The sequence below is a fragment of the Dendropsophus ebraccatus genome, chromosome 3 (assembly GCF_027789765.1).
Source record: "Dendropsophus ebraccatus isolate aDenEbr1 chromosome 3, aDenEbr1.pat, whole genome shotgun sequence".
In the NCBI taxonomy this organism is placed as follows: domain Eukaryota; kingdom Metazoa; phylum Chordata; class Amphibia; order Anura; family Hylidae; genus Dendropsophus; species Dendropsophus ebraccatus.
In genome coordinates this window covers 23218569-23246557 of record NC_091456.1, presented here as the reverse complement: position 1 = coordinate 23246557, position 27989 = coordinate 23218569, and the positions used below count along the sequence as shown (strand labels likewise).

At 44.4% G+C, this 27989-nt stretch overlaps 1 protein-coding gene across 2 annotated transcripts in view; it reads right to left on the bottom strand.

The window, feature by feature from the left end:
• DGCR2 (DiGeorge syndrome critical region gene 2) overlaps positions 1 to 25868 on the bottom strand; it is a 36288-nt gene extending 10420 nt beyond the window's left edge. The window contains exons 1-5 of one of the 2 annotated variants that reach the window (XM_069961123.1): positions 25567 to 25868; positions 10808 to 10840; positions 6243 to 6365; positions 2613 to 2738; positions 867 to 1086 (exon numbers count right to left, since the gene is read on the bottom strand). In XM_069961123.1, the coding sequence (XP_069817224.1) occupies positions 867 to 1086; positions 2613 to 2738; positions 6243 to 6365; positions 10808 to 10840; positions 25567 to 25645 (581 nt within the window). In that variant the 5' untranslated portion in view covers positions 25646 to 25868. The remainder of the gene's footprint in view (positions 1 to 866; positions 1087 to 2612; positions 2739 to 6242; positions 6366 to 10807; positions 10841 to 25566) is intronic. The other variant, XM_069961124.1, reaches the window with a different exon arrangement.
• Positions 25869 to 27989: the final 2121 nt, after the last annotated feature.

Here is a 27989-nt window from a genome sequence, read left to right as displayed (position 1 = left end):
ACATGGTTTAGTGTGGCATTGCTTATAAAAGAAAGCAGCCATGTTATTCTATCCCTGTGCAAACCTTCTAAACTAGGAAGCAAAATAAAGTTTATATGTTGCTAGGCACGGTCGCAGTCAGCGACTGGCTGAGCAGGCCATTACTAAAAAGACAAGTCCACCTTAAAAGGAGGAAGAAGAGTGAAGAGCAAGGAATAGAGAAGACACTGTGGGGAACCCAGGCAGATGAATACGTATTGTTCTTTTGTTGCCCTTTAACACGAACAAAAAAAAAAAAAAAAAAAAAAAAACACAAAATCAGGAAATGACACCATTTGGAAATAGTAGGTAAGGAGCTTCATTATTTTTATGGAGATTTCCTTCAGTTTGGGGGGGGGGGGCTACTTTTAATGATTTTCATATCTGTCCTGCCATTAGTCGTGAGCCGTTAAATTTTGTGTCTCTGCAATTTCAGCCGTAGCCACATGCTCCTGCGTAGTGTGAATGGTGTGGTAGGAGAGTGGCAGGGGTTAGGGGGTTAGTAGGGGAGGGGGTTGAGTGGCTGCCTCTTGGTCGTGCACTCCACCCATCCTACCCAGGTGGTTATTTTTGCCAGTATTAGTTGGATCCTGTAAGTCCAGAGCATAAGCTTATTATTAGCCCAGGAGAGGCCGTAGTTAGTGTAGGGTCCACATGAGGCCACCTTACCGTGGTGGGATGGTACACACTATTTGCAAGTGGTATGCCAAGAGCCTCATTATGTTTATGGAGATGTTCTTTATCAGTTTTGGGGAGGGGGGTCCTTCTAGTAATTTTTTTTTGCACTGTGTTTTTTTTTTCTTTCAATCAGGAAAGTGTAGAGGGTATTACATGTACAAAAGTCTCACCTTCTCTGGTCCTTTCTTAAAAACGGCCTCTCTTCCATTTCCCATTCTTGAGCCAAGATAAATTTAAGCTCAGAGTCTGTAGTAAACGTTGCAAGAGAGCCATTCACCTTCTGACAAGTCTGAACAGCATCCCAGTAGTTCTCACCCGAGGAGTACACCTTATAGCAGCTTGCTGTCCCCTCATAGTGGTGCCACCCTGATGGGCATTTCCCTAGGAAACATAAAATGAGGAGGGGGTACACACCCCCACAATGTGAATACCTTTACCACATTTTACATAAACATTTTTTTTTCCTAAAAAGTAGTAAAGCAGGGGTCCCAAACTCGCGGCCGGCGGGCCAACTGCGGCCCTGCGGACACTAGTTTACGGCCCCCATCCCAATGGTAATTTTACTGTATTTTACTGCGGCCCAGCCCCGGATTAAATGCCTGCCGCCCCAAATCTTTTTTCCCCCGGCATCTTGTGAGCCAGATGCGGCTCTTTTGATGGCCGCATCTGGCTCGCAGGTCGCCGCGGCTGCCCCTCCGCCTCACACACCGCCCACCCGACGTAGCGCCCGGACGTCCTTGTCCAATCAAATCAGTGCAGGGAGAGAGCAAGGACCCGCTGCGGCCAGCCGTGCTGCACACATCCAATCAACGTGTACGCAACGGCCGGCAGCAGCGGCTCCACGCTCTCTCCCTGCGCTGATTTAATTTGACAAGGGCGTCCGGGCGATACGTCGGGTGGGCGGTGTGTGAGGCTGCCGCTGCTACCCGACGTGAGGAGGCCGCAACGCCCGGGATGTGGAGGCCGGTGGGGAGAGGTAGGATGCCGAAGGGGGGATGCCGGTGGGGAGACATGGGGGAGGCCACAGGGGGGAGGGGAATAGACATCGGTCCTGCTGGTTCCTTGGAGGGGTACTCCGGGATGGGTGTGGTGTGGGTCAGGCAGTGTGTGTGTGTGTGGGGGGGGGGGGGGGGGGGTCAGGCAGTGTGTGTGTGTGTGTGTGTGGGGGGGGGGGGGGTCAGGCAGTGTGTGTGTGTGGGGGGGGGGGGGGGGTCAGGCTGTTTGTGTGTGTGTGGGGGGTGTGGGTCAGGCAGTGTATGTGTGTGTGTGGGGTGTGGGTCAGGCAGTGTATGTGTGTGTGGGGTGTGGGTCAGGCAGTGTGTGTGTGTGTTCCATTCATGTTCAGAAAGTTAAATGTTAAGGAACTGTCAATACAGACATTTGAATCTGAATAATAATAGTTACATTTCTCTAGTCAGCAACTATATGTGGCTTTAACAGATGAAAAGATAAAAACATTTGATGACATTGGAATGTTTTTGTAAGAGCTTTTCTTGTGGAAAACCTGATGCGGCCCAGCCTCACCCAGACTCTACCTCTAGCGGCCCCAGGGTAAATTGAGTTTGAGACCCCTGTAGTAAAGGTTTGTTCCATTCAATATTTATAGGCTCGCTGAGAAGGATGCATTGTACATGCATAACAATAGAAACTAATAAAAACTTTTGAGAAGAAAAAAACACTGGTATAGCCTAAAGTATACCACACAGTAAATAAAACTTGGGAAACAAGTCACTGACTGGCTGAGCAGGTAATCACTGAGCCGGGCCTTGACATTGCAGCTAGAAGAGCTGCAAGACCCCGGCTGCTGTGAACTGGACCCCAGAGCAGTGCTAAGAGGCAGTAATAATTGTAAAGCCCTGCATTTAGTGGGTTACATTAAGAGAATTCCAAGCTCCTTGAAATATTAGTAAACTTACTACTAAAGCGCACTGGCTGGGCCAAGTTAACTGTTTGGAATCGAGGGCCCTCTCCATTTCTGACACGACCATGTCGTGTCTCCACGCTCTCCTTTCCATGAAATCCTCTTTGGTCTCCACCCAGTCCTTGAAGAAAAATAGGATAAATTAGAAGGAGTTGGCAAAAAAAAAGCATAATAAAAATAAATAGGTCTTTCGCTGTGTTTAGAGATGGGTAATTTGTCATGGATTCCACGCCAAACCCTATACACATCAGCGACTGAATTATAGTTATGGTTCATGTAACACATAATGAATTTTTTTTATTGACCACTTTGTCAAAGTTTTGAGGATCTCTGTTTACCATCATTAAATGGGAAAAGAAAGAAGGGGGGAGCAAGTTTTACCAGAAGAATTGTGCATCTATTAACTCAGGGCACCTGGGCATCGGCTTGTTTTTGGCCACATGCTCCCCACCACTAAACTGGACTGTACCACGTGTATGGGAGTCTCTACATGCTTTTATAGCCCTAACATGTTCATTAAGTGAAAGAGTTACACAACAACAAACACAAAAACTACTTATATTTGCAGAGGAGAAAAAAAAAAGAACACTGAGTCATTGATGATGATTGTATACTGGAAAATTGATAAAACAAGGTCTTTATTGCCAATATCAACCAGTTACAATGCAGCATTCAGTTTTCATAAGTAGAATAGGAAACTAAAGCTGCACTGAGGTTGGACGCTATGGGCAACAAGGTAATTTATTTATTTTCCAGTTCCAAAAAAGAAAAAAAAATATTATAACAAGTTATATTTCTACTTAAAGTAAACATACAACTGCCAGAGGAAACAAAATACAAAACATGGCGTCTAAATTCATACCATTACATGGCGTCTAAATTCATACCATTACAGACACCTTACATTTCCCTCAATAAAGTTGTGCGAAACAAGGTTACTGACCTCTTCTGACATACAAGTCCATATGGCTGGCGGACACAGCTGCAAGCTGCAGCAGAGGGGCAGGTGTGGGTCTGAATTTAGCCCACAGGAATGTGTTGTGCTGAGTGATTTTCATGCCACTTGTGCCGGGCGCAGTATCAGTAACGGGTGAGCCATATGCCCCTATTTCAGGAGCAGCGAAATATTGCTACCCTTGTAACACCATTCTGGAATTTGTTTCCTGTTTTACAAATACCGCTCTATACCAACTTGTCAACAAGAAAAAGAACAGAAACAGTAGCCAGGTTAAAACCATTCTGCCACCTGCAATACAAGGACTAGAAAATATGGCGGCTGCACCACACCTTCCCCAGTATGTGTATTATAATGCGGCTCAGCCACATTCATTTCCAAGCAGACACCCCACAGACCTGTTTATGGAATCAGACGTGTTCAGACAACTCCTTGAACAGATCTATTGTACAGGAGCAGCATTCATAAAGGAAAAAGATCACATTTTATAAGCACTTCCCAAATAAAATTGGAATGAAACTAATTTTTCCATTAGGTTAAAGGGACATATGCCACTGTAGTACCAGGTCATTAGAAACAAGTCAGGTCAGATAAACTCTATGCTGTATTATGCAAAGCACACGCTTTTTCTTCTCTAGGCTCATAGCTTTTCCTTCACTTAAAGGCGCTTGTTTTATGCTGATGAAGTATAACGCATCTCTTGGCAAAACCAAAGTATATGAAAGGGTCATATTTCAATAATAACTGACAAGTGAACGCGGCCTTCTGTAACATTGCCGGATCGATAGTCATGACTAGTAAGATTTCATTTTAATGGTGCTGTTTACTTCTGGAAGGCTCCATCATTGATGGGTAATTGCACAGGGAAACCAAATGGTCAGAAGAAAAATACTAATTTCCTTTCCCTCCAGAGGCAAAACGGCATCAGAATCCAAATTAGAAGCAGATTGCTGCTCCGAGGACACAAGATATCAATGACCTTTGTATCTATATATAGTTCCCTGAAAAGGAACCAAGGTCAGCGAGACACCTTTAAAGAAAGTAGAGTCTGCTGTTCTCTACATAAAGGGAATGTGTAAGCAGAAAATTACTTATTGTTTACACAAAGTTTTTATGTTTAACACATTTTGTAAGAATTCTGAGTGACATTTTCTCTATTTTTCAATTGTATTACATATTTTACAAATAATCCCGAAATTCTGCCATTTTCTTTCTCTTGAGCGAGCCTAAAACTAAACTGGGAGTTCCTGTTTTGTCTGGAATATGGAGAGGCTGCTGAAGAAAGATCTATACAGCATTAGGTCATGTTTATACGCTGTATGAGACCGTCCGACCTTAGAAAACATGATCTTTAGCGCCACAGAGTCCGTGCGCCCCTGCATCAGAACTCCCACCGGCACACTATGGAGCGTGCGGCCGGAGCCGATCGCTCCACAGTGTGCACTGACAGGGTTTTCTGTGGCCGCAGAAAACTGACTTGTCAGTTGTTTGCGGCGCCGCTAGGGATCCCAGCCGGAGTGTATACGCTCCGCCCAGGATCCCATAGACGGCAAAGTAACGTATATTTTCGTAATAATCCCAGCCGTTGTTGCACTGTGCAAGAACGGCTGTAGTTTTACGAAAATATACATAGCCTTAGGCTATGTTCCCACAATGTAAAAACATGAGCAAATAACGGCCGTAAAAACGTACAAAGAACAGAAAAAAATAAAATTCTGTATTCTAATTTTTTTTTTTTTTATCTGGACGGTACATTAATTATTAGTGTTAGAAACTAAATTCACTATTCACTCTCTATCCCATCTCAGATATCACTGAAAATACTGGAACCTTGATAACTCTATGTTGAGGACAGCCTATATATATATTATTGATTTATCTGGTTTACAACTATAAACTTGCCAATTTTGGCTGCATTCACACGTCCCATAAAATTGTTGCAGATCTGCGACCACGGACAATTTTAAGAACCATTCAAGCGAATGCAGCCATTCACACGATCCGTGTTGCGACCCGCACCGCGAAATAGTACATGTCATAGTGTGGACTGCGGCACAGATCCCCCCGCCGCCCGGCAGCAGATGACAGGAGCGCAGAAGACAACTGCTCGTCTACTCCCCCTGTGCCAGTGAACATGTGAGCTGGCCGAAACTGGGGGAGTAGGCGAGTAGTTGTAGAGGATGCATGCCAAGATCCTCCTCCAGTTCCTGTGAATGAGGCCTAAGTCATTATAACCTGACAATATATTAAACATGTATTCACGTCTAAATTAGATTTTTCTCTACCCACAGGATAAAGGATAATAAGCTGATCATTGGAGGGCCCAGTAGTCTAAGGCTAGGTTCACACTGCGTTTTCAGCATCCGTTTAACGGATCCGTTTTTTTTAACGTCCAAAAAAATAGGGTCAGCAACGTGTTTTGGTCCGCCAAAAAAAACGGATCCGTTTTTTTTATAATGGAAGTCAATGGAAAAACGGATGCACACAAATGAATCCGTTTTTTGCAATCCGTTTTTCATGCGTCTTTTGCAAAAAACTGATGCGTTAAACAGATGCTGAAAAAGCAGTGTGAACCTAGCCTAACCCAAAAACAGGAACATAATTGTCCCCAGAATTAATGATATGCCACCAAACATTTCCGTCAGCGAGTAGGGCGGTCCATGTACTTACCCGGACAGTTAACCTCATCACTCTCATCCTCACAGGTTGGCCAACCATCACATTGCCACTGCAAGGGAATGCACTGGATCGCTCCACTGTGGCATGCGAACTGCACATGTGTACAGCGTAGCTCTGGAAAATAAGAATAAAAAAATAAAAAAACATAAAAAGTGGCATTTTGTATTGATTACGTGCTTTAAATAAATAAAATATATATATATATATATATATATATATATATATATATATATATATATATATATATATATATATATATATATATATGTTGTAGTTAATTCAGCAGCACTCCACAAAACGAATAGTCTTGGTGCCAGCGGATCGGTCCCGACCAAGGATAGGGTAAGGTAGGGTGCTTGAAGATGGCGAAATCTGTTCGCTGAAACGTCGTACTTGGTATACTGTGTGCTGCACCTTGTTGTGTTTGATATGATGGAATAAATTTACACACTTTTTTCATTGAGAACGAGTGCTGTGGACTAGATTTTGGATATATATATATATATATATATATATATATATATATATATATATATATATATATATATATACACACACATACATACATACATACATACATACATGAGGCCAACTCTATTGGCTATATATCAGGTTTTATAAAAGAACACTTTAGGTGATGCAAATTAATTTATATTAGTACAGCACTCGAAAACCAACACTAAATAATGATGCCTGTTTTTAATACACACACATTTATAAAATCATACATTTATTCTTAATTAGTATGGTTGTAAAAACCATGCGCTGTAAGCTCTTACAGTCCCTTTATTTGCAGCTACAAGCATCCACTCCATTCCAATCCACTCAGCCCGGGGTAAAGGGCCCCACCAGTCAGCCTGCAGCCCGGGGGGGACTCAGTGACTCATCTGGAGAACGATTTGGGAGACACCAGTGCTCAGCGCATTCTGTGTCACGTGACTGAGATAGCCGCATAACGCACGTCTATATGAGCAAGAAGGACCCATAGACACAGAATAAGAGGCGTCTCTTCCCACTCGCTCTCCTGATCTGATAAATTAAACATTTTTTCGTTATGCTTGTTTAAGTTGGGGGGGGGGTACTATATCAAATGGAAGAAGGGGCTTAGGCTGTGTTCACATCTGAATTCAGCAGCTCTGTGGGATAAACTCAATAGGGTCTGTCGGTCACCATTTGGACAGCCATGATGCCAGTGGTGTGAACACAAATCTAGTCTGCCTATCTGTAAAGCAGTTAAAGTGGACCAGTCACCAGAATCTGTTTTAGCAAATACATGCAATTCTGTACCATAAAAAAAGATGTTCCTGAATTATTTCATGGGTAATAAAAGTATTTACTAAAACAGACAGGCCAAGAGTGGCACCAGGTTCCCTTCAAGGACAATCCCCATCTTTCTGCCCCTGCTGGACGATAAGGAAGTGTAGCATCCTGTGCCAGCAATAAAAGCAGATTAGTGAGAGGAAGCACATATGACACCATGAACACTGCTATAAGCAGACTACTAGGTGTGGAGGCTAGAAAGGTTTATTAAAAGGTCTATTGAGGATGCAGAAGCAGGATATTAAAATTCCAACAACTGGTGCTAGAAAGTTTACTTTAGTTTAAAAATGGAGATGTTCTCTACTTATCAGCTGCTGTATGTCCTGCAGGAAGTGACATATTCTTTCCAGTCTGACACCGTTCTCTCTGCTGCCACCTCTGCTGTTCCTAACTGTCCAGAGCAGGAGAGGTTTTCCTTGGCGTTTTGCCACTGCTCTGGACGGTTCCTGTCACGGACAAGGGGTGGCAGCAGAGAGCACTGTGTCAGACTGGAATGCATACACCACTTCCTGCAGGGTAAACAGCAGCTGATAAGTACTGGAAGACTGGATTTTTTTTTTTTAAAGTAGTAGTTTACAAACCTGTATAAACCTGTGGAAAAAGCACCCTATGTGAACCTGGCCTAAAAGTTGCTGCCATAGAGCACTACATGAGCCAGAGCAAAGACATTCACTGAAAGACATGTAAAGTTTTCATTTCCTTGCAGCTGATCTATGGCGCTACCATTGAAAAAGCGTTGTCTTCACAAGACAATCTGAATATGTAAATCACAACCTATTAATGGTAATTGTGGTAAATATAATTTTCTTTAACACATTAATACCACTTGGTGCAGTACTAATGATGAGCTCTGACTGGCGACACTGCAATGCTAAACTGGTGCTTATTTATTTTCTTTTTACTTTGGAGATCTCATGTTCAAATCCCTCCTCGTCCCCATAGGGAGCCATGACGCCAGCAACCAATCATTTTAATGTTTACGTGAAAGACATGTTCAGTGTACCATGCTTATTGGTAGGCTGACTATTGGGTAACATTTGGGAACAAAGGTTCGTAGGAACAATAATCCCCCCAATCACTAGAAAAGGGCCCTTAGGATCCTATTACACGGGATTAGAGATGAACGAACCTGGAGCATGCTCGAGTCCATCCGAACCTGAACTTTCGGCATTTGATTAGCGGTGGCTGCTGAACTTGGATAAAGCCCTAAGGCTATGTGGAAAACATGGATATAGTCATTGGCTGTATCCATGTGTTCCAGACAACCTTAGAGCTTTATCCAAGTTCAGCAGCAACAGCTAATCAAATACCGAACGTTCGGGTTCGGATGGACTCGAACCCGAAACTGGTTCGCTCATCTCTTCACGGGACGATTATCTGTCCAGCCAGTCTGATTTGGGCAGATATCGCCCTGTGTAATAAAGACAACGATAAGCCGAGGAGCTGACCATCGGCGATCGTTGTCTTTTCAGCATGTTATAAAACCTAATTATTATTTTTTATTATTTTCTATAAAAAGCAGGGGCTGCACTGACATCGCTAACAATGTCCGTGCACCCCTTACCACATCATAATAGAGTCGTATAATAGGCTCTGTAAGCAAGCGCCAATCTAGCAGATTGGCACATCAGGACGTCTGTTACAACCACTAGGGTCTGTTCAAACTAAGTAAAATGGGCGTAATTCCGCACAGAGCCGCAGCTGCAGACTTCGCTCGGACACCCGCTTTCCTCACGCGCCTCCACTCAAAGAATTGACATGTTACTGTGTCCTTTTGCCTGTTCCCCACTCACCACAGCTGCCACACTCGTCTCCTAATAAACAGGCCACTCAGCCAATCATTGCCTAACAAAAGGCCTTTCGTGCTTATGCTAGTAACTCAAAACCAACCAGTTTATCAGTTACATCATGTTTAGTGAATCGGTGGTTTTTAAGTATATGGTAAAAAGGTTAAAATGATTTGTTAATTACTTCCATTTAAAAATTTGTATAACTTCTTCAAATCAACTAGTGTCAGAAAAAAAAAAAAATTCTCTGAAGTATCCCTTTAACTAAGCTTTCGGTGTCTATGAGAACAACAAGAGCTTGGACTTTCCTGTTGAGGGTAAGTGTGCAAAAAAAATTTATTAACTTTTAAAAAGTTGCATTATTTAAACAATCCTTACTGGCCAAAGAATAATTGTAGTCATTAACGCACTTCTAATTTCTAAAGAAACAAAAAGTTGCAAATATTTGAGCAATGATGAAATTTGGGACAACTTGACAGACAAATTTGTATACGCTTAGTAAATTCACCCACTGATATTATACACACATATATTTATTTATTCTTACAATAAAGAGGACCCGTCACCCTCTGTGCGGCGGCAGAGCCCGGCCGACCCCCCGCTAGATACCCTTATACTTACCCCATGCATGAAGTCCCGCTCCTGGACCTGCCCCCGTTGCCAAGATATCACTGTCGGAAGCCCAACGCAGGCGCGCATCAGAGATGATTCTGACGCTCAGAGAATGAATGGAGCCGTCATTCTCTATAAGCGTCGCACTCATCTCTGATGCACACGTGCTGGGTTCCCGACTGTGTTATCTCAGCGGCGGAAGCGGGTCCAGGAGCGGGACTTCGTGCACGGAGTAAGTATGAGGGTCTCCATCGGGGGGTCGGCTGGGCTCTGCCCCGGAACGGGGGATGACAGGTTCCCTTTAAGGCTATGTTCACACTGTAAAATAAAGGACAGGAAATGACCACGCAACATAGACACAATAACAGAATAGATCTCTATGCTGAGCGGTCATTCCCTATTCGCAGACACCGGGTGGCCTGGGAACCAGCAGCTGTGGTAGAGCAGGACAGGTAAGTATGCACCTCTGTTATGTTCCCCATAGCGCTGGCAGAATGATAAATTAGCAATTCACACTGGACATCCCCTTAAACATGCATTTTCTGCATTGAAAACCTGCAACTCAATATCCAAACGAATTCGCTGTGTGGAGCCATGGTCTTAAGACGGCTGACATTACATTTCTGCTGTCAGTGTTGCAAAAATAGTGCAGTTACCGCAACTGCACAAATCACAATTCAAACAGCACTATTACCAAAATCACAATGTGTGAACACGACCTTATCGGGAAACCAGTGATTGTTAAATTATGGTATTTGATTAGTGATAGTTAGGCTACTGACCAAAACAGAACACACTCTCAGACTACTCACTACCAACACTAGAAAGCATGCTCACCTGATTGCAGTCTTGCGAGAACTACTTGAGGACCTGAAATTTAAAATTTAAAAAACACTTACCAAAAAAAAATTATGACCTTGAGAAGTAGAGAACATTGTATAATACAGAAGTGTTATTTAGATTGCATGTTATCATCTGATAAAGGGGGAAAATAGATTTTATTTAAAGGAGGAAAACGAAAGCTACAGCTAAACCAATATGACATCCGCTAACCAAAAATTTCTATTCTGCTTCTTCAGGAAAAAAAAAAAAAAAAAAAAAGTTGCATGAAATTTGAAGGAGGTCATCAAGATTAGCAATCTCATTTTCTTATGGAGTTTATAGAACAGAACTCTCTACTTAGGATCCACAGGGCCAGTCCAGCGTGGAGATGACTAAGTGTAAAGCTAATATTTGTGGCTCTTCTGAGCTGTGTACAGAACATGCCATGGAAATTAAACTAGTCAGCAATTTTGACTGCGTAGGTTTTTCTAAGCGATTAACATTACTGATGAAGCTTGTTAAAGCTAATCTGACCCCTGGGGCACCTGCAAACTTGAGAATGGGGACTTCAGTCTCTCCTTAGCATTGAGAAACGAGTCCCACTACTACTATGGAGCCCGCATAGAGAACGAATGGAGCCCATGCTCCGCTCAAACAAAAAACTGAGATAGCAGGGCCCCCTGAAATAGCAGCAGCCCCCCCATGGTCAAAACCCCCAGCAATCGGCTAGCTATCCTGTGGGTCAGACTGTTTTTTTCAGTCCCACAAATACGTAAATGGATTGAAAACTGGAAAATCTGGAGGCTAAGCCAATAGCCATCACTTTGTTATGTTTCGCAAACCATTTCTGAACAATTTTTGCAGGACAATGGGAAGCGTTAAGCTACATTCACACACAACCGTAGTGCAGCCCGTGACCGCGGATTCGCACTACGAATGTGCATCTGTAGTGCTCCGTGCTTCATGGAGCACTACATTCACACTTCATTAACCTAGCGATCCATGCCGCAAAATGCGGTCTGCATTACAGCTTGTCCTTTTTTTTTGCGGCACGGATCGCGGCCCCGTACGGACATGTGAACAGGGCCATTGAATACCAGAGGTTCTATGTTCTGTCCGCAATTGCGTGCAGAACAACGGACGCGTGAATATAGCCTTACCCTGCTGAAAGAGGCCACTACCAGCAGAGAATACCATTGCTGGGAAGGTGTGTACTTAGTCTGCAACAAAATGTAGGTGATGCACCTAAACCTCCAAAGAAACTGATTTATCAGACCAGGCAGATTTTATTCTTGTACTACAGTAGCTCTTCTGTATAAACTGCCCAGATGGGCTTGCCTTTACTCCCCAAGTGAATCAATGGGTCTAAGGGCGCAGAGAGAGAAGGCACGTGAGCCTCCCATAGACTGTCATTATGAGCACCACTTTTGCTCCGTGTGAACGTAGCCTAAGAACAAACTGTTCACTAGCTGCATAGTATATCCCATCTCTTAACAGGTGCCATTGCAACCAGATATTAAATGGTTTTCATATCATCTTCAGGAGGTTTTAGGTTCACTTAGTTTTTATTTTTATTTTTTTTCTATTCTATTTTGATATTGAAGAAAAAATTCATGTGTTTTACCACCATGTAGATTTGCAATGCCTGACCCCCTACCCAGTCTCCATTGCTTGGCACTTCCAGGTTCCCTTCTCAACAGGCGCCCCAGCATGGGCAAAATAGGACCAGAAAGTGCTGATCAGCGGGGAGATCTGGGACAGGAGCACCAGCACCATCTCAGCCCCTGGCCTTATTTTCAGATCAAAATAATTTTGAATAGTCCAACATCAAACATTTAGGAGAATGTGCAGAATCTGGTGTTCCCACCACAGTCTCCTGACCTCAATACATGCATATGATGCTATACAACCAAAGAACTTACAGGATCTGGAGGCTTTGCCAAGAGGAATGGTCAGGGACTAATTCACATCACAAACAACTGTAAGGGTACATTGACACACACTGATTTCAGCTGCACATTTTTTGATGGTGTCTTGTAACAAGTTTCAAACATAAATAAGGAGTAAAGCCAAAAGCATGCAGAATCAAACATGCTGTGGACACTGTACATGTGAATGTAATCTTAGCCATCATTGTTGCAAAAAGAGACAATGAAAGAAATTGGGGAGGTGTAAAAGTGTTTTTATGGGACATGTACAACAAGGCGATAGATATCCAGATAATAACAAAAATTTGGGATGAGCACTGCGATCTGCTGCCCGTCAGTCCATTGCTGCTCTCAGCCACTGCCAGGAGCACTGACGGTCCTCCAGATTGGCTGGCTAAGAGAAGTTGACAGACAGAGCTGCCAGGCGCAATACACAGTTCCCAAAATCTGTTTCTAAGAGCCAGATTTGAAGCTTAACCCATTGAATGGGCATTGATGAGAGGTCCACAAATATCACCCTTACAGACACGTATGGCATATCTACAAGTAATGTCCTAGAGGAGGGACGTGCATCATTCTCTGAAATGTCCTGGTGAAGCAGATGCTTTATACATTAAAGCTAATCTGCACCCTTTGACCCCCACCACTAGTACTGCCCGCTAGATTAAAGGAGAAGTCCAGTGAAAATTTTTATTAAAGTATTGTATTATACAAATCACCAATATACACTTATTACTGGAAATGCTTATAAAGTGCTTTTTTCCCTGCACTTACTATGGTGATGTCACTTCCTGGATAACATGGTGATGTCACTTCCTGGATACCATGGTGATGGATAACATGGTGATGTCCCGCCCCGACTCCCAGAGCTGTGCGGGCTGTGGCTGCTGGAGAGGATGATGGCAGGGGGACACTGAGGGACACAGGGCACTGGAGGGACACTGAGCATCCCTCTGCCATCATCCTCTCCAGCAGCCACAGCCCGCACAGCTCTGGGAGTCGGGTCGTGACATCATGTCACGACCCGATACAATAATTTAAAAGTTTTCACTGGACTTCTCCTTTAACTAAATTGCTTCCTGGATCTGTTGCAGCAGTGTCAATGAGACAGGGCTTGGGCATTTGCATCCTAACTCTGCATCACCTCTTGATTCTGCTTCTCTGTCCACCTGGTTTCTAGTACCATCCTGTGCCTTCTAGAATCACTATGGTGCATGCCCAAGTAACCAGCGTTATACAGCAGAGATCTGGACCAGGGGCCGAACTGGAAACTGGGGGGGGGGGGGGGGGGGCGGAGAAGAACAACCAAGATGAGTGGCAGGCCTAGGGCACAAATCCTGTGTGCCCCGCCACACTGACATCACTGCTGCACCATAAAAAATGTTATTCCAACCCAAAGACAGCACCAAAAGAATTCTAACGAATTATAACTATCTAATGAACAGAACCTGTGATTTAAAGGGAAAGGGGCTTTAACAAGCTTTCTTGTTTGCAGGGATCCAATGATGCTAAATACAATCTAGATCTCAAAATAATACTAATTATCTTGCAGTTTTCATTCTAACCACTAATCCTAACACTATGTTGAGACTTCCTGTTCTATATGTGAGGAGGAGGAGGCTGCTGGAAAGAGTTATGGGGACAAGTAAGAGATCGTGGGAGGTTCCGACAAGTTATTCTATCTTGGAATACCAGTAGAAAGAGAAGACAATAGAAGACTCCTTCTCCATGGAATAACCACTGCAAAGGTCACAAAGCATACCTAAAACCCTTTCCCATTCCCATCTGTGGGGCAGCTCCTGTTTATTTCTGCCCATGTGCATCGAGCTAGCTGTAAAACATATCACTAAATGCTGTTAAAAACAGCTCAGACAAGATGGCAGCCCTATAATAAATGTACAAACATGTAATTAGATATTTCATTACCGCTGGTTCCCTGGTCTCCGCCAGCAATTATGTGAAAGTCCGTATCTGGTTACATAAAATAGACATGTGGTTTGTCTATAAAAGGATGCTTGTGCATAAATGAATTATTGCTGTCAACAGTGATGTAACATCCATGGTCATATGTCATCAATATTATGGACGCATCACTGTGTCTAAATTTAAGAGACAAAACAACTAGTAGTTCAATATGGGAGGCCTTCCTAAAGTAATATGAACCCCATGAAAACACCAATGAAGGCAAGGGTTATGGTGCATTTACACGGAATGATTATCGTTCGAATTTTCTCGATAACGATCGCATTTGAGCAATAATCGCCTAGTGTAAAGACAACGAACAATCAAGCGACAAGCGAGAAATTATTCATTTTGGTCTTTTAACATGTTCTCAAATGGTCGTTCGGTAAAAATTCGCAAATCGTCTTGTGTAAACAGTCTTTCACCGATTTACAAAAGATTTATCTCTTCGTCTAAACGCTGATAAATATAAAATCATTGCCTCAAAATCGTTAAACGATCGATTGGGCGAATTATCGCTCCGTGTAAAAGGACCATTAGTTGTGTGCATAAAATATACAGTGTGACAGGGGCGATAAGCCTAAAACAACCACACTCTGCAGACGGGACTAAAGGATGTAATTCCCCGCATTTAGCACATTATGTGCTGCACACCACTATCAATCTCTGGAAACAGCACAAACGAGGAAGACCGGGACAGTCTATACAGCTGAAAGGTACCGTATATATGAACAGCTCTGCATTCTGTCATCTTTCAGTTCAGAAACAAGCTGAAGTAGAAGGTCAACCAGCAACGGGATCCCATCTGACTGGCTGCGCATTATCGCTGACAGTTCACAGACGCTGTCAGCATTATACTCGTCCACTCCAATTTGTTCAAACTTTCTGCTACACACAATGCAATGTGAGCAAAGTGTTCTGTAAAATCTTGGATGCATGTACAATTTTCCAACTCACTGCCCAGGGTTTATATTCCTACTGATGGTGCAGATACCTCAAGAGCAACAAAACGCTTCTGCTTTCTGCTGATGGAATCTGCTCCTGTGTTGGGGTGGAATAATAAGGGTATATTTACATCTGACACTCCAGTCTGTGCCAAACCACCGCAATAATAAAAATTGTGAGAAATAGTCATGAACATACACAACAACGATGGACTATGCAACTAGGAGTAATAACTTGCAATGGCACAGTTCCCAAGGTAAGAAGGGATTCCCACATTAGCTTTCTTTTTTATCCAAAATCAATTATTCTTTTTTTTTTTTCCTGCATAAACCACAGGCAATGTCAAAGCAGCAATTTGAAGGGAACCTGTCACCAAGATAATGTTATCTAATGATGCGTTTACACAGACAGATTTATCTGACAGATCTTTGAAGCCAAAACCAGGAACAGACTATAAACAGGGATCATGTCATAAAGGAAAGACTCAGATCTATCATCTGTCAGATAAATCTTTCTGTGTAAACGCACCCTAACTGGCCTCATGTTATAGAGGCAGAGGAACTGAGCAGATTGATATATAACTTTGTGGGAAAAGATTCAGTATAACTTGTCACATGTGGATTGAAATCCCTGACCATTCTGTGTTAAGGAGTCCAGTGGGCGGTGTCACTCAATGAACTGGACTCTTTACCATGGAAACATCAGAGATTTCAATCAATACATTACAAGTTATACTAAATTTTTTCCCATAAAGATATATATCAATCCGCACAGCTCCTTCTGATCTATAACACGATGCTGATAACTAGGGTAGCATTTTTTATTGTTACCGGTTCCCTTTAATTTTGTGGAATCCTTGCAAATGTGCTGCTAAAATTTTCTGCAGTAAATTTGGCCCATTTGAACCATCCCTTATACTTCTCTCTTTTCACTTGTGAACTTGGCTCACAAAAGTGTTGAAAACTACAGCAAGCTCTGTCCAAGGGTGTGTGCACACAGCCAAAAACCTCACCTGGGTACAGCGCTGTACTGCATAAACTCTAGCAACCATGGCGGAATGCATCACCAAGCTCTCACTGATTTCAATGGGTGCTTCAATATGGAACACAAGGCTTATAATTCTGCGCTGTACCCTGTCTCCCACATGTACAGACTCTACGTTCTCTTTTACACGGCCTGGTAGGAGTCAGCAAACAAGTGTCGATCAGCGAGAGCAATGCCTTTAGAATGCCCCATTAATCAAGGAGTTGCATTTAAATGCATTGTTATAGGTCACTCATCTCCTTTTTAGACAGGGAGATGTGTGGCCAAAACTGATAATTTACACGGCCGCACAAAAAAGTTCAATCAGCCTGAGCCAACAAACAAGCTCATTACTGATTTTTGGCCCATATAAAAGGGCCCTACGGCCAAATGCAGACTGAAAAATGTGGCTGTAAGTACTGCTGTTAAATCATGCCTATCATTCTGAGATTGCAGCAGGATATACTGAAAAAATCCTGCAGGTATGTTGTCTCTTCCGATATGGGCGGTAGACTGAATTCCCAGGAACGTCGTTGACGGTCTTGTAAGTGTATTACAGCACGGTCTATAGACGGTCTAAGAGACAGCGTACCTGCAGGAGTTCTCCAGTGTATCCTGCCACCATCGGTAGAACGAACCAGGAGAAGAACATGCTCAGTGCGGTCCTCTCTTGCCTCTGTGTCACGTGATAAGTCGGGCTCATAATAAAAGTCTATGAGACAGTCTTTTCTTACTGGGACTGAGCAGGGAGTGGATCGTGCGACAGTCTTTTCTTACTGGGACTGAGCAGGGAGTGGATCATGCTGTAGCACGGACTTCTCCTGGCTCTTTCTAACGATCAGGATGGGATTGAATGCTCAAACCAGGACCAATTAAAACTTTAGACATATAAAAAGTTTTTTTTATAAATGACAGGGACACTTTAAGCTAACCCACACTAAGGTTACCACAGAACCCTTTGGTGACTTAAAGAGGACCTGTCACCCCCGTGCCGGGGTGACAGGCTCCCGACCACCCGTTACAGCCCCGTATACTCAACTGATCCCGCCGGGTCCAGCTTCCTGATCAGGTCGGGTCACAGAGATATGAGCGCCCGAAGCCCGGCGTGCGCGCTCACAGGAGAGTCCGATGCCCATAGAGAATGAATGGGGAGTCCAACGCTCCGTCATTCTCTATGGGCATCGGACTCTCCTGTGAGCGCGCGCACCAGGCTTCGGGCGCTCATATCTCCGTGACCCGACCGGATCAGGAAGCAGGACCCGGCGGGATCAGGTGAGTATAGGGGGCTGTAACGGGGGGTCGGGAGCCTGTCACCCCGGCACGGGGGGTGACAGGTCCTCTTTAAGTTCAGGGCACTTAAACTGCAAAATACTAAAAAACAGAAACTAAAACAAAGAATAAAAAAAAACTCATGCCAGGAACCATACTAGAGAAAAAGAAAGAAAAAATAAAACACCTAGTGAATATCAGCTGCTGTGAAAATAGAGAGATTACAAAAGATAGGTTATCCAGCATTAGAAAAACATGGCACCACTCTTGCCTCCAGTTTAGGTATAGGTTTTGCTGCTCAGTTCCATTTAAGTGAATAGAGCTTAATATCAAACCGCACCTTAAAGGGTTTATCCAGTGTTACAAAATGGAAACTTTCTTTCAGAGAAAACACGCCTCTTGTCTCCAGTTCAGGTGCGGTTTGCAATTAAGCTCCATTTACTTCAATGGAACTGAGCAGCAAAACCCCGGCCAGACTGGAGACAACAGTGGGGCTGTCCCTGGAAGAAAGTGGCCATGTTTTTGTAGTGCTGGATAACCTCTTTAACAAGAGTCAAGAGTGGTGCTGTCTCTACAAAAAAGAGGCCATTTTTTCCAACACTGGATAACCCCATTAGGGTATATTCACACGATCGGGCTCGCAGCGAGATTCTCGCTGCGAGCCCGGCAGGTCCTGGCAGTTCCCATACACTACATACTTGCTGCGGTCTAAACGACCGCAGCGAGTATGTAATTCTGCCGCCCTTAACCCCTTCTGCTCCCGGCCGGCTCCCCCGCTGTAAGCATACATTACCTCTCCTCGCTGCACGGGTCCGGCGTCCTGCTCTCCCGTCCGGCCAATCAGTGGTTGCAGCTGGGCAACACACTAATTGGCCGGACGGGAGAGCAGGACGCCGGACCCGTGCAGCGAGGACAGGTAAAGTATGCTTACAGCGGGGGAGCCGGCCGGGAGCAGAAGGGGTTAAGGGCGGCAGAATTACATACTCGCTGCGGTCGTTTAGACCGCAGCAAGTATGTAGTGCATGGGAACTGCCGGGAACTGCCAGGACCTGCCGGGCTCGCAGCGAGAATCTCGCTGCGAGCCTGTTCGTGTGAATATACCCTTAAAATTCTTTTGCACAAACTGCAGTATCATGCTGGACTTAGCACTATCATTAGGGTAACTTATACTGACCTGCTTCCATCATTTGGTAACCTGATTCAAAAGCACCTCTTGGATGTAAAACTCAGAGCCTTTCTGGAATTATAGTTAAAAATGCTATGCTAATTATGCTAATGAGCTTCTATGGTACACTGAGGAAGGTCCCAGGCCCCCATGTGCACTGTTCAGCCCACCCAGCGAATCAAACACCATCCCTCTTTGAATACTCATGTCTTTCCTGCTTAACCCCTTCATGTCAGTATTATGTAGATATGCGTTCCTACTGCACATACCCCGTGCAGTAGGAGCGTATATCTACGTTCCTGACTTCAGGGGCTGACTGATGCGTGGGGGACCACTGCAGTGAAAGCTGTCCCGCACACATCAGTGTGTCCGGGGCTGAGGATCCCGCAGCTGCCTCTCATTAACCCCTTAAACGCTGAGTGATCAGGACCCCTGCAGCCATGCTGCAGGGGGTCCCAATCACTTGTACCAACAAGTTTAGGTAAATCACTTACCTCTGTCCTGTCGGATCGGCCATCCATGCATAGAGTCTGCTCTCAGGCAGGCTCTATGCATAGATCGCCGTTAACACTGATATACAATATGATAAACAAACACATTGTATATCGCAGCGTGTGGAATTGTCCAATCTATTAAAATGTAACTATTGTTTCTGCACGGTAAAGATTGTTGATTTATATATCAGAAAAAAAATAAAAAATTCTGTTACACCAATATGATATTAATAAAAATAATAAAATATGGTGGAGCTCTCTATACTGTAATGTACCTGAGGTCAATGGACAAAGTTGTACCAAGGGTATATACAAAATTGAGAATAAAATAAGAAAATATGACCATATTCTCTTATGATATTAATAAAAACTAGAGATCATGGCGCAAAAAATGACACTTCAACCTGCACTGTAGGTGGAAAAATAAAAGCGCTATGACTCTTAGAAGATGGGGAGGAACATTGCATCAATTTGACCCGGACATCCGTGCATCAATGGGCTCGGTCCTAAAGGGGTTATAACAGCTGTGTCCATTACAATGCACTTGGGACAGCCCCACCCCCACAATACGCAGTAGCTCATTTACATAATTATAATTTTTCGTTATGAATCCAGAAAGGCTCCACCAATTTTACATCTGAAAAGTGCACTTAACGGGTTGTCATGGGCTACTAGTATATAAGCAGATTAGTATGCATGAGCCTAATGATAGATTCCCTTTAATATATAACAGAAACTCTAATGAATGGGTTTAGCCAAACTACATAACCACTCTAGGCTTTTAGATCCCTGCTGTATGTTAGAAGATGATATTCTGACTTCTGAAAGGAATACATAACCAGCTAATGTCTTGAGGAAAATAAATGGGGCTTTAGCCTGGGTCCTGACCTAATTGGCTTTTCCTGTCTATCTTGGAAAGTGGGTCAATTTGTACATTTAATCCTTGATATTTAAAAGACGATCCCTAGGCTGCTCAGAAGCAGAATATATGCCACATCCATAAATGTGTAACTGCATGGGAATAAAATCTATTTCGCACAGTAGTAATGTGATACCTATACTTGCCATGAACAATCTTCCCCAACCCATATATCTGGGCCTTAAAGAAAAATGACAGGCAGGCAAGGGGGTGCAGGAACAAAAAGTATAATTGCCCCTATTGCGCTGCTCTCAGGTTCCTCAGACAGCCACCCAATGCTGTTTTCGGCAGGCATCCGGGAAAGTCACTTACCGAGCTCCTCCAGCTGCTATGTCACGGTGTGGCTGAGGGATTGCCCGCTCACCCAGTCAGTGACTGCAGTGCTGTGCTGCCCTAGTCAGTGACTGGCTGTTTGGGCAATCCATCAGCCGGGTGCGTGACATTGCAGCAGCAGAGCAGGAGCTGCAGGAGGCCAGCGACTGGTATATAAATTTAGGAAGGCATCGCTGTGAGTATATAAGTATTCTTCCTTTATTATGTTCCCGCACTCTCCTGTCTGGCTGAGATTTTTGTTTTTTTCATGGGACTGTTCTTTTCCACAATTGCATTTGGTAACTCCACAGAAAATTCATGCTTGATAGACAGCAGATGACAAATCACGACAGCAAGTTATTCTATAGAATAAACAATCTGACAGACCTGGTAATACTGATTACATTATAGAGACCAGAAAGATTCTGATTATGGAAACAAAAAAAAAAACGCAACAACAAAAAAGCAAATGTGGGAAAAACAGCCTAAGGGTATGTGCACACTACGGAATCCAAGAAGATCACCCGCCGTGGATTCTGCAGCTCGCCCCTGCTTGAGGACGCACGCATTTCCGCTGGTCCCATAGGCTTTATTCTATGGTTTGCCAGATTCCCCTGTCCACCCGAAGAATGAGCGGGCTCATTCTTTGGGCGGACAGCGGAATCTGGCAAACCATAGAATGAAGCCTACTGGACTAGCGGAGATGTGTGCATCCGCAAGCGGGGGGGAATCCGCGGTGGGTGATCCGCCGGAATTTAGTAGTGTGCACATACCCAAAAGGTTGATGCAACATCTGATTGGTAGAGGGAGCCTGCAATGTCACACCAACAACACAAAGGTGGTGGCATGGGAGCCATGGAGGTTATTATTTTGAAGCAATCCAACCCCAGACCCTGCCTGAACAAACCCTGTCATGATGAAGTTCATGCACAAGCCCTAATGTAACTAAAAGTGCTTGTGCAAGGAGCCAGGCTGGCATAGAAAGTCTGAAAGGACTGGTCTTCATCTTTAGGCCATGGTCACACTGCGTAAGACACTGGCCGGGTCACGGAACGGCCGGTGTCAGAGAAGATCATCCCGGCCGGTACTGCAGTACCTGTTGGATGATCTTCACTACTGCTGAATTCGGATGCAGGCGCATCCGGAGCTGCACGCTCCATTGCGTGCACTGACATGTCCGTTTTTTGCGGCACCGCTGGGGATCCTGGCCGGAGTGTATAGTATGTACTCCGGCCGGGATTCCCTCGGGTGCAGCACAATGTAAGTTCTATAGTAATCACGGCCGTTGTTGCCAATTTTCAACAACGGCCGTGATTACTACGGAACTTACGTTGTGTGAACATAGCCTTAAATTGGAAAGCATAAAGACTGCATCCTCACACCTAAACTGGTGTCTTCTCAGTAAGAGGGAGGCCATGTTTTTCTAAGCCTTGATAACCCCTTTAAGAGGTGATTCTGCTTCATATACAAAAGATGCCAGCTGTATATAAAGGTACGTTCACACAACGGATTACACGCGGAGACTTCAAGCGGATCCAGCCACGCGACCTCCGCTTGAAGTTCCGCCCGTCCCATTGACTCAATGATATTCACTGGCGAATACCGCTGTCCGCAATCCGCTTAAAGTCTCTGCACGTGTTCCATAGTGTGAACACACCCTATCAGTGGACATTGTGCCGCAGCAGCCAGAATCAGTAATAACACTGATCCCTACCGTTTTATTATTTACATGTTGCAGTCGGTAAAAGCCACGGCCTCTGAATCGTTGGTATGAGGATGTGCTAATTCAGTGGTGACGGCAGCCAAAGGCTTAAAGGAGAAGTCCAGCATAATTCATAAAACCAGGGCCAACAGGGGTAAGGGGGACATAAGAAACAACCTTACAATTATAAGAAAATACTTACTGGTCCCCACATGACGGAGCCCCCGGACCCCGCCAGATGTCATTTCTCCATTTCATACTACGTCACAACGCAGCAGGAAAGGGTGGGAGACAGTTACCACTTAGCTGGTCAGTGACTGAAGCGGTGTCCCACCCGAGTCACTGACTGGCTGAGCAGGACATTCATCAGATGGGGGGGTAAGGTAAGCTGGAGGGGAGAGATGAAGAATCCCTGTGGGGGGGGGGGCTTGGGCAGAAGTGGCGCTGCACAGGCATGAGAAAGATAAGTACAGGTTGTTTATTATGGTCTCCCCACCCCCTGCCCGTTCTGTTTTTTTTGCCTGGACTTCTCCTTTAAGGCTACGTTCACACAGAGCAAAAGGAGCGGATTACGCAAGGAAATATTTCCGCCTGAAATCAACTGACACTGAATTCCGAGCAGAATATAAGCAGAATGCAAGCAGAATCCCTGCGTATTCCGCTAGGAAAGTGTTCAGCTCGTAATCAGCTCTTGACAAATTCAGCGCGGAATACTCGAGGAATCCGCGCTGAATCCGCATGCATTCAGCGCTGAAATTCAGCGAGTATTTGGTGAGTAAACTAGACTATACCAGAACATATACTAGAATCCTCCTCCCCCCCCTTTTCCCCATTTCCGCGCTGATTCAGCGAGTAATTTCCGCTTGTATTCCGCTTGTATTCCGCGCTGAATCCGCGCTGAATCCGCGCTGAAACAGAAAATCAGAGCCCCATTGATTTGTATAGGCTTCCGCTAGCGGAAGAATGAACATGTTCATTCTTCTGGCGGAAAGCGGATTAGTTCAGTGCGGAAATTCCACTGTGTGAACTGCAGAGCAGAATTTCCATTCAACACAATGGAAATTAGCTCTGCACCTATTTTAACGGCTGAAATTTCAGCGCTGATTCAGCGCAGAAATTCAGCTGCTTTTGCTCAGTGGGAACGAGCCCTAATGCTGGTTTCATACATGGCAGTTTTTCTGGAAAATTGTCATTGCAGCTTTTGAGCCAAAGGCAGGAAATTGGCTCCTGGCTTTGGCTCAAAACGTCAGCAGTTCTTTCTATATGCCACACTTTATTGTGGTTTCCCTATTAGGAAATATCTGTATTACAGAAGTGGCTTCCCCAACAAAGAACACCTTTCACTTCTCTATTACTTCATCCATAAAGGGGTTTGTTCACCAAAATATTCTTTTTTTCAAATTAACTGGTGCTAGAAAGTGCCAGAGATTTGTTATTTACTTCTATAAAAAAAAAAAACTCCAGTCTTCCAGTACTTATCAGCTGCTGTATGTCCTGCAGAAAGTGGTCTATTCTTCCCAGTCTGACACGGTGCTCTCTGCTGCCACCTCTGTCCATGTCAGGAACTGTCCAGAGCAGGAGAGGTTTTCTATGGGGATTTGCTACTAGTCTGGACAGTTTCTGACATGGACAGAGGTAGCAGCAGAGAGCACTGTGTCAGACTAGAGAGAATACACCACTTCCTGCAGGGCATATAGCAGCTGATAAGTACTGGAAGACTAGGGATTTTTTTATTTTATTTTTTTAATAGAAGTAAATTACAAATCTCTGGTACCAGTTGATTTGAAGGAAATTTTTTTGTGAACTTCCCACTTTAATTATAGGGGAAACCATAAAAGCAGTGTCTGGTCCATGACCTGCCTGATAGACCCTACTGACCGCACTACTGGATAGATGTAAGTAAAAGCGGTCAGAAAGTATCTTTATTGTCTGTGTTTTTATTTAAAAACCAAAACTTTATTTGTACCATGAATGGTGTCAAAGAGGCGGGGCCTATTTCCTGGACACTAGCGCCGATCTGCCTTACTGTGCTATATACAGTGTGTATGTGGCTGCGGGGGCATACAGCACAGTAAGGGGTAGCGGTAGTAGGGATCAGCGAATAATAGGCTCCGCCTCTGACACAATTCACAGCCCAAAAAGTTTTCTTTTTATAAAAAAATAAAAAATGTAGACTCAGAAAACAAAGTTATGTCCTGAATGCTTTCCCCGATATCGGTACTGTCAGCTAAGTAGGCAGTCAGGGGGTCCCAGATTCACTTTAAGGTAGGGGATTGGGATCCTTCAGCCCTCCAGCTGTTGCAAAACTACAATTCCCATCATGCCTGGACAGCCAAAGCGAAGCTTTGGCTGTCCAGGCATGATGGGAATTGTAGTTTTACAACAGCTGGAGAGCCGAAGGATCCCCATTCCTGCTTTAAAGGGGTTATCCAGCGCTACAAAAACATGGCCACTTTTCCCCCTCTCTTGTCTCCAGATTGGGCGGGGTTTGAAACTCAGTTCCATTGAAGTAAATGGAGCTTAATTGCAAACCACACCTGAACTGGAGACAACAGTAGGAGGAAAAGTGGCCATGTTTTTGTAGCGCTGGATAACCCCTTTAAGGAGGAGTCCAGATGCCTAGGAACCCCCTCCATAATACAGCCTGACTAGTGCTTCCTTCATCAGACACAAGGGGTCCCCTCTAATATTATATGCAGGTGTTCTATGTATGACCACTGCCATAGCACAAGCCTTAGGGCAGGTTCACATTATAAACGATAATTATATTGCAATGCGGTTTTACATGACGTGCAGGAAGGACAATCTCCCCCATAGACGTATATAGTAATACACAGGCGCCGACCCCGACTACCCGGCTGTGGGTGGCAGTGCAGGGGGAGGGGGTGCTCACTGCTTCCTGTCGGTGACCTTCGCCTTGAGGCAATGTTACCGGGAGCCGAGCATCCGCCCTCGGTGTGAGCCCCGTACACCTCAGTCACACGGCGCGGCCTGCCCAGGTGATTACCGCACCTCACACGCCATCGTAATAGGCCGCGCCCCCCGGAGGACTCACCTGGCCGCAGCGGCTCGGTCAGGGTCAGCACGAGCAGGAAGAGGACGAGGAAGGTGCCGCTGTCCGGTTTGGGCACCATTTATCCTCCGTTCATCCTCCCGCCAGAGCCACGAAAACCGGACGCTCGCCGCAGGAGGGGAGCGTAGCGGGCGCCGGTCCCGGTGCTGTGTCGCCGCAGCGGTAATGGAGGACACACGTCACCGAGTCGTCTCCGGTAACGGGTAATGCACCGCTGCTCCTAGCTCCGGGAACAAGATGGCGGCCTCCGTCCCCTCACAACAAACAGAAGGCAACGCGTCCAATCACAGCGCAGCGGGGGCGGGGCTCACGGCGGGTCACGTGAAGCCGGAGCACACCGGAGAGAGTGGGCGGGGCGAGGGATGGGGGAGCGGTGCGACCTTGTATCGGTACAAATGAAAAATGTCGCGCAAGCGGTTTGCCGTTATAGACTCAGCCAGCGGTATTAAACCGATCTGTGCGACTATTTCACATCCTATAGTCGGTGATTTATTCTTCACGCTGTGTTGAGGCATGAGGGCACCTGGCGGGGGAGCCCGGAGGTCAGCCGTCACCTCACGCATAGGGCCCTATTCCACGGGACGATTATCGTTCAGATTATCGTTAAATCGTTCGAAGCTAAACGATAATCGTTTGTTTGAATAGCAGTTAACGATTAACGACCCACCGAGAAATCATTGATCGTTTAGTAAGACCTCGCCCTTTTTTTTATCGTTGCAAATCGTTCGCATTGAATAAGACGTCGTTCTCAGTAGTGACGAAGACGACCGCAAGAACGATCATAAGTAACGATTACCGTTCCGTGTAAATGGGTGAACGATCTCGGGTCTTTTGCAATAGCGGTCGTTTATTGTTAATGATAATGCGAAATATAATCGGCCTGTGGATTAGGGGCCATAGCGTCAAAGGCGCCATTTACATCAATAAGGCGCATTTTGTATATGTGTATATATATATATATATATATATATATATATATATATATATATGTATGTATGTGATGGGTGTCATCCATAGGGCCCCATGCTAGAAAGATCTATCTGATCCAGCAAATCCTGATATCCCTGTCCTACACACAGGAAGCCTTATGGTGCTTTTAGACGGAACGATTATCGTTCGAATTTGCACGATAACGATCGAATTTGACCGATAATCGTACGTGTAAACGCTGTGAACGGTCAAGCGACGAGCGAGAAATCGTCGTTGATCGTTCGCAAAAAATTCGCAGATCGTTCCATCTAAACAGTCTTTTACCGATTCAACCTATGTTCGAGATCGCAAAACCATTTTTCCGTACGATGTATCGTTCCGTCTAAACGCTGATCGTTATAAAAAAAAAAAAACAATCGTTCATTCAAAATCGTTAATCGGGCGAATTATCGCTCCGTCTAAAAGCACCATTGTATATGGCCCAGACCTATCAATCTGCAGCCAATCACAGCTCAGCTTTCATTTCTTAGACTGGGCCATGATGGGTTACTATGGTTACAGTTTTTCTCCAGGACACATTGATAACCCTGGGCCTATGTGTGTGCGGACATGTTGCCTTTACCCGTATTCCTCAATGTCCCATCATGACAGAATCACCTTATGTCTAATCAATAAAGGGAATAAAAAGGATGAATAAAATAAAAGCATATACAGTGGTGCCTGACGTTACCTCATTTTTACTACTATTAAAGCGAATGGACCATTTCACTATGTGTATATATATATATATATATATATATATAATTTTAAAAAAAAATATATATATATATGTATATGCTATATATGTATATATATATATATATATATATACCGGTATATATATATATATATAATAAAAATAAAAATTTTTTTGTTACATGACCTGGTCAGTGCTGGCATGTAGATCCTGGTTCCTTCCATCTGCATCGATTTCTTTGCCCCAGTACACCGATATCTCCTTCCCTAAGCCTGCAATTACACAGAACCATTATCGTTTAAATTTGATCGATATAACGTTTTTGCGCACGATAATCGTCCCGTGTAATAGGGCCCTAGATCAACGACATACAAGCGATTTTTCAATCGTTGCCTGCTATTACACAGAACAATTATCGTTTCAATTTGAACGATATAACGATTTTTCCCACGATAATCGTCCCGTGTAATAGAGCCCTAAGTGACACAGCCAGACTTGATTCTGAAAAAAAGGTGCGTCACCCAGGGAAAGGGATATAGGTGGACTCGGGGTGCCAGGCCGTCTCCACTGCATAGAGCGGCCCTATTTGCATATGAAGAAACCAGCACAGACCAGGTCATGTAAAAAAAAAAGTTGATATTCACTTGTCATTAGTGTTGAGCAGAGCGGCAAGTTCTCCGAACCTTCACCATTTGATTCCCTTTGCCCTAAGAATTCCAGGAAAACATGGATAGATGTA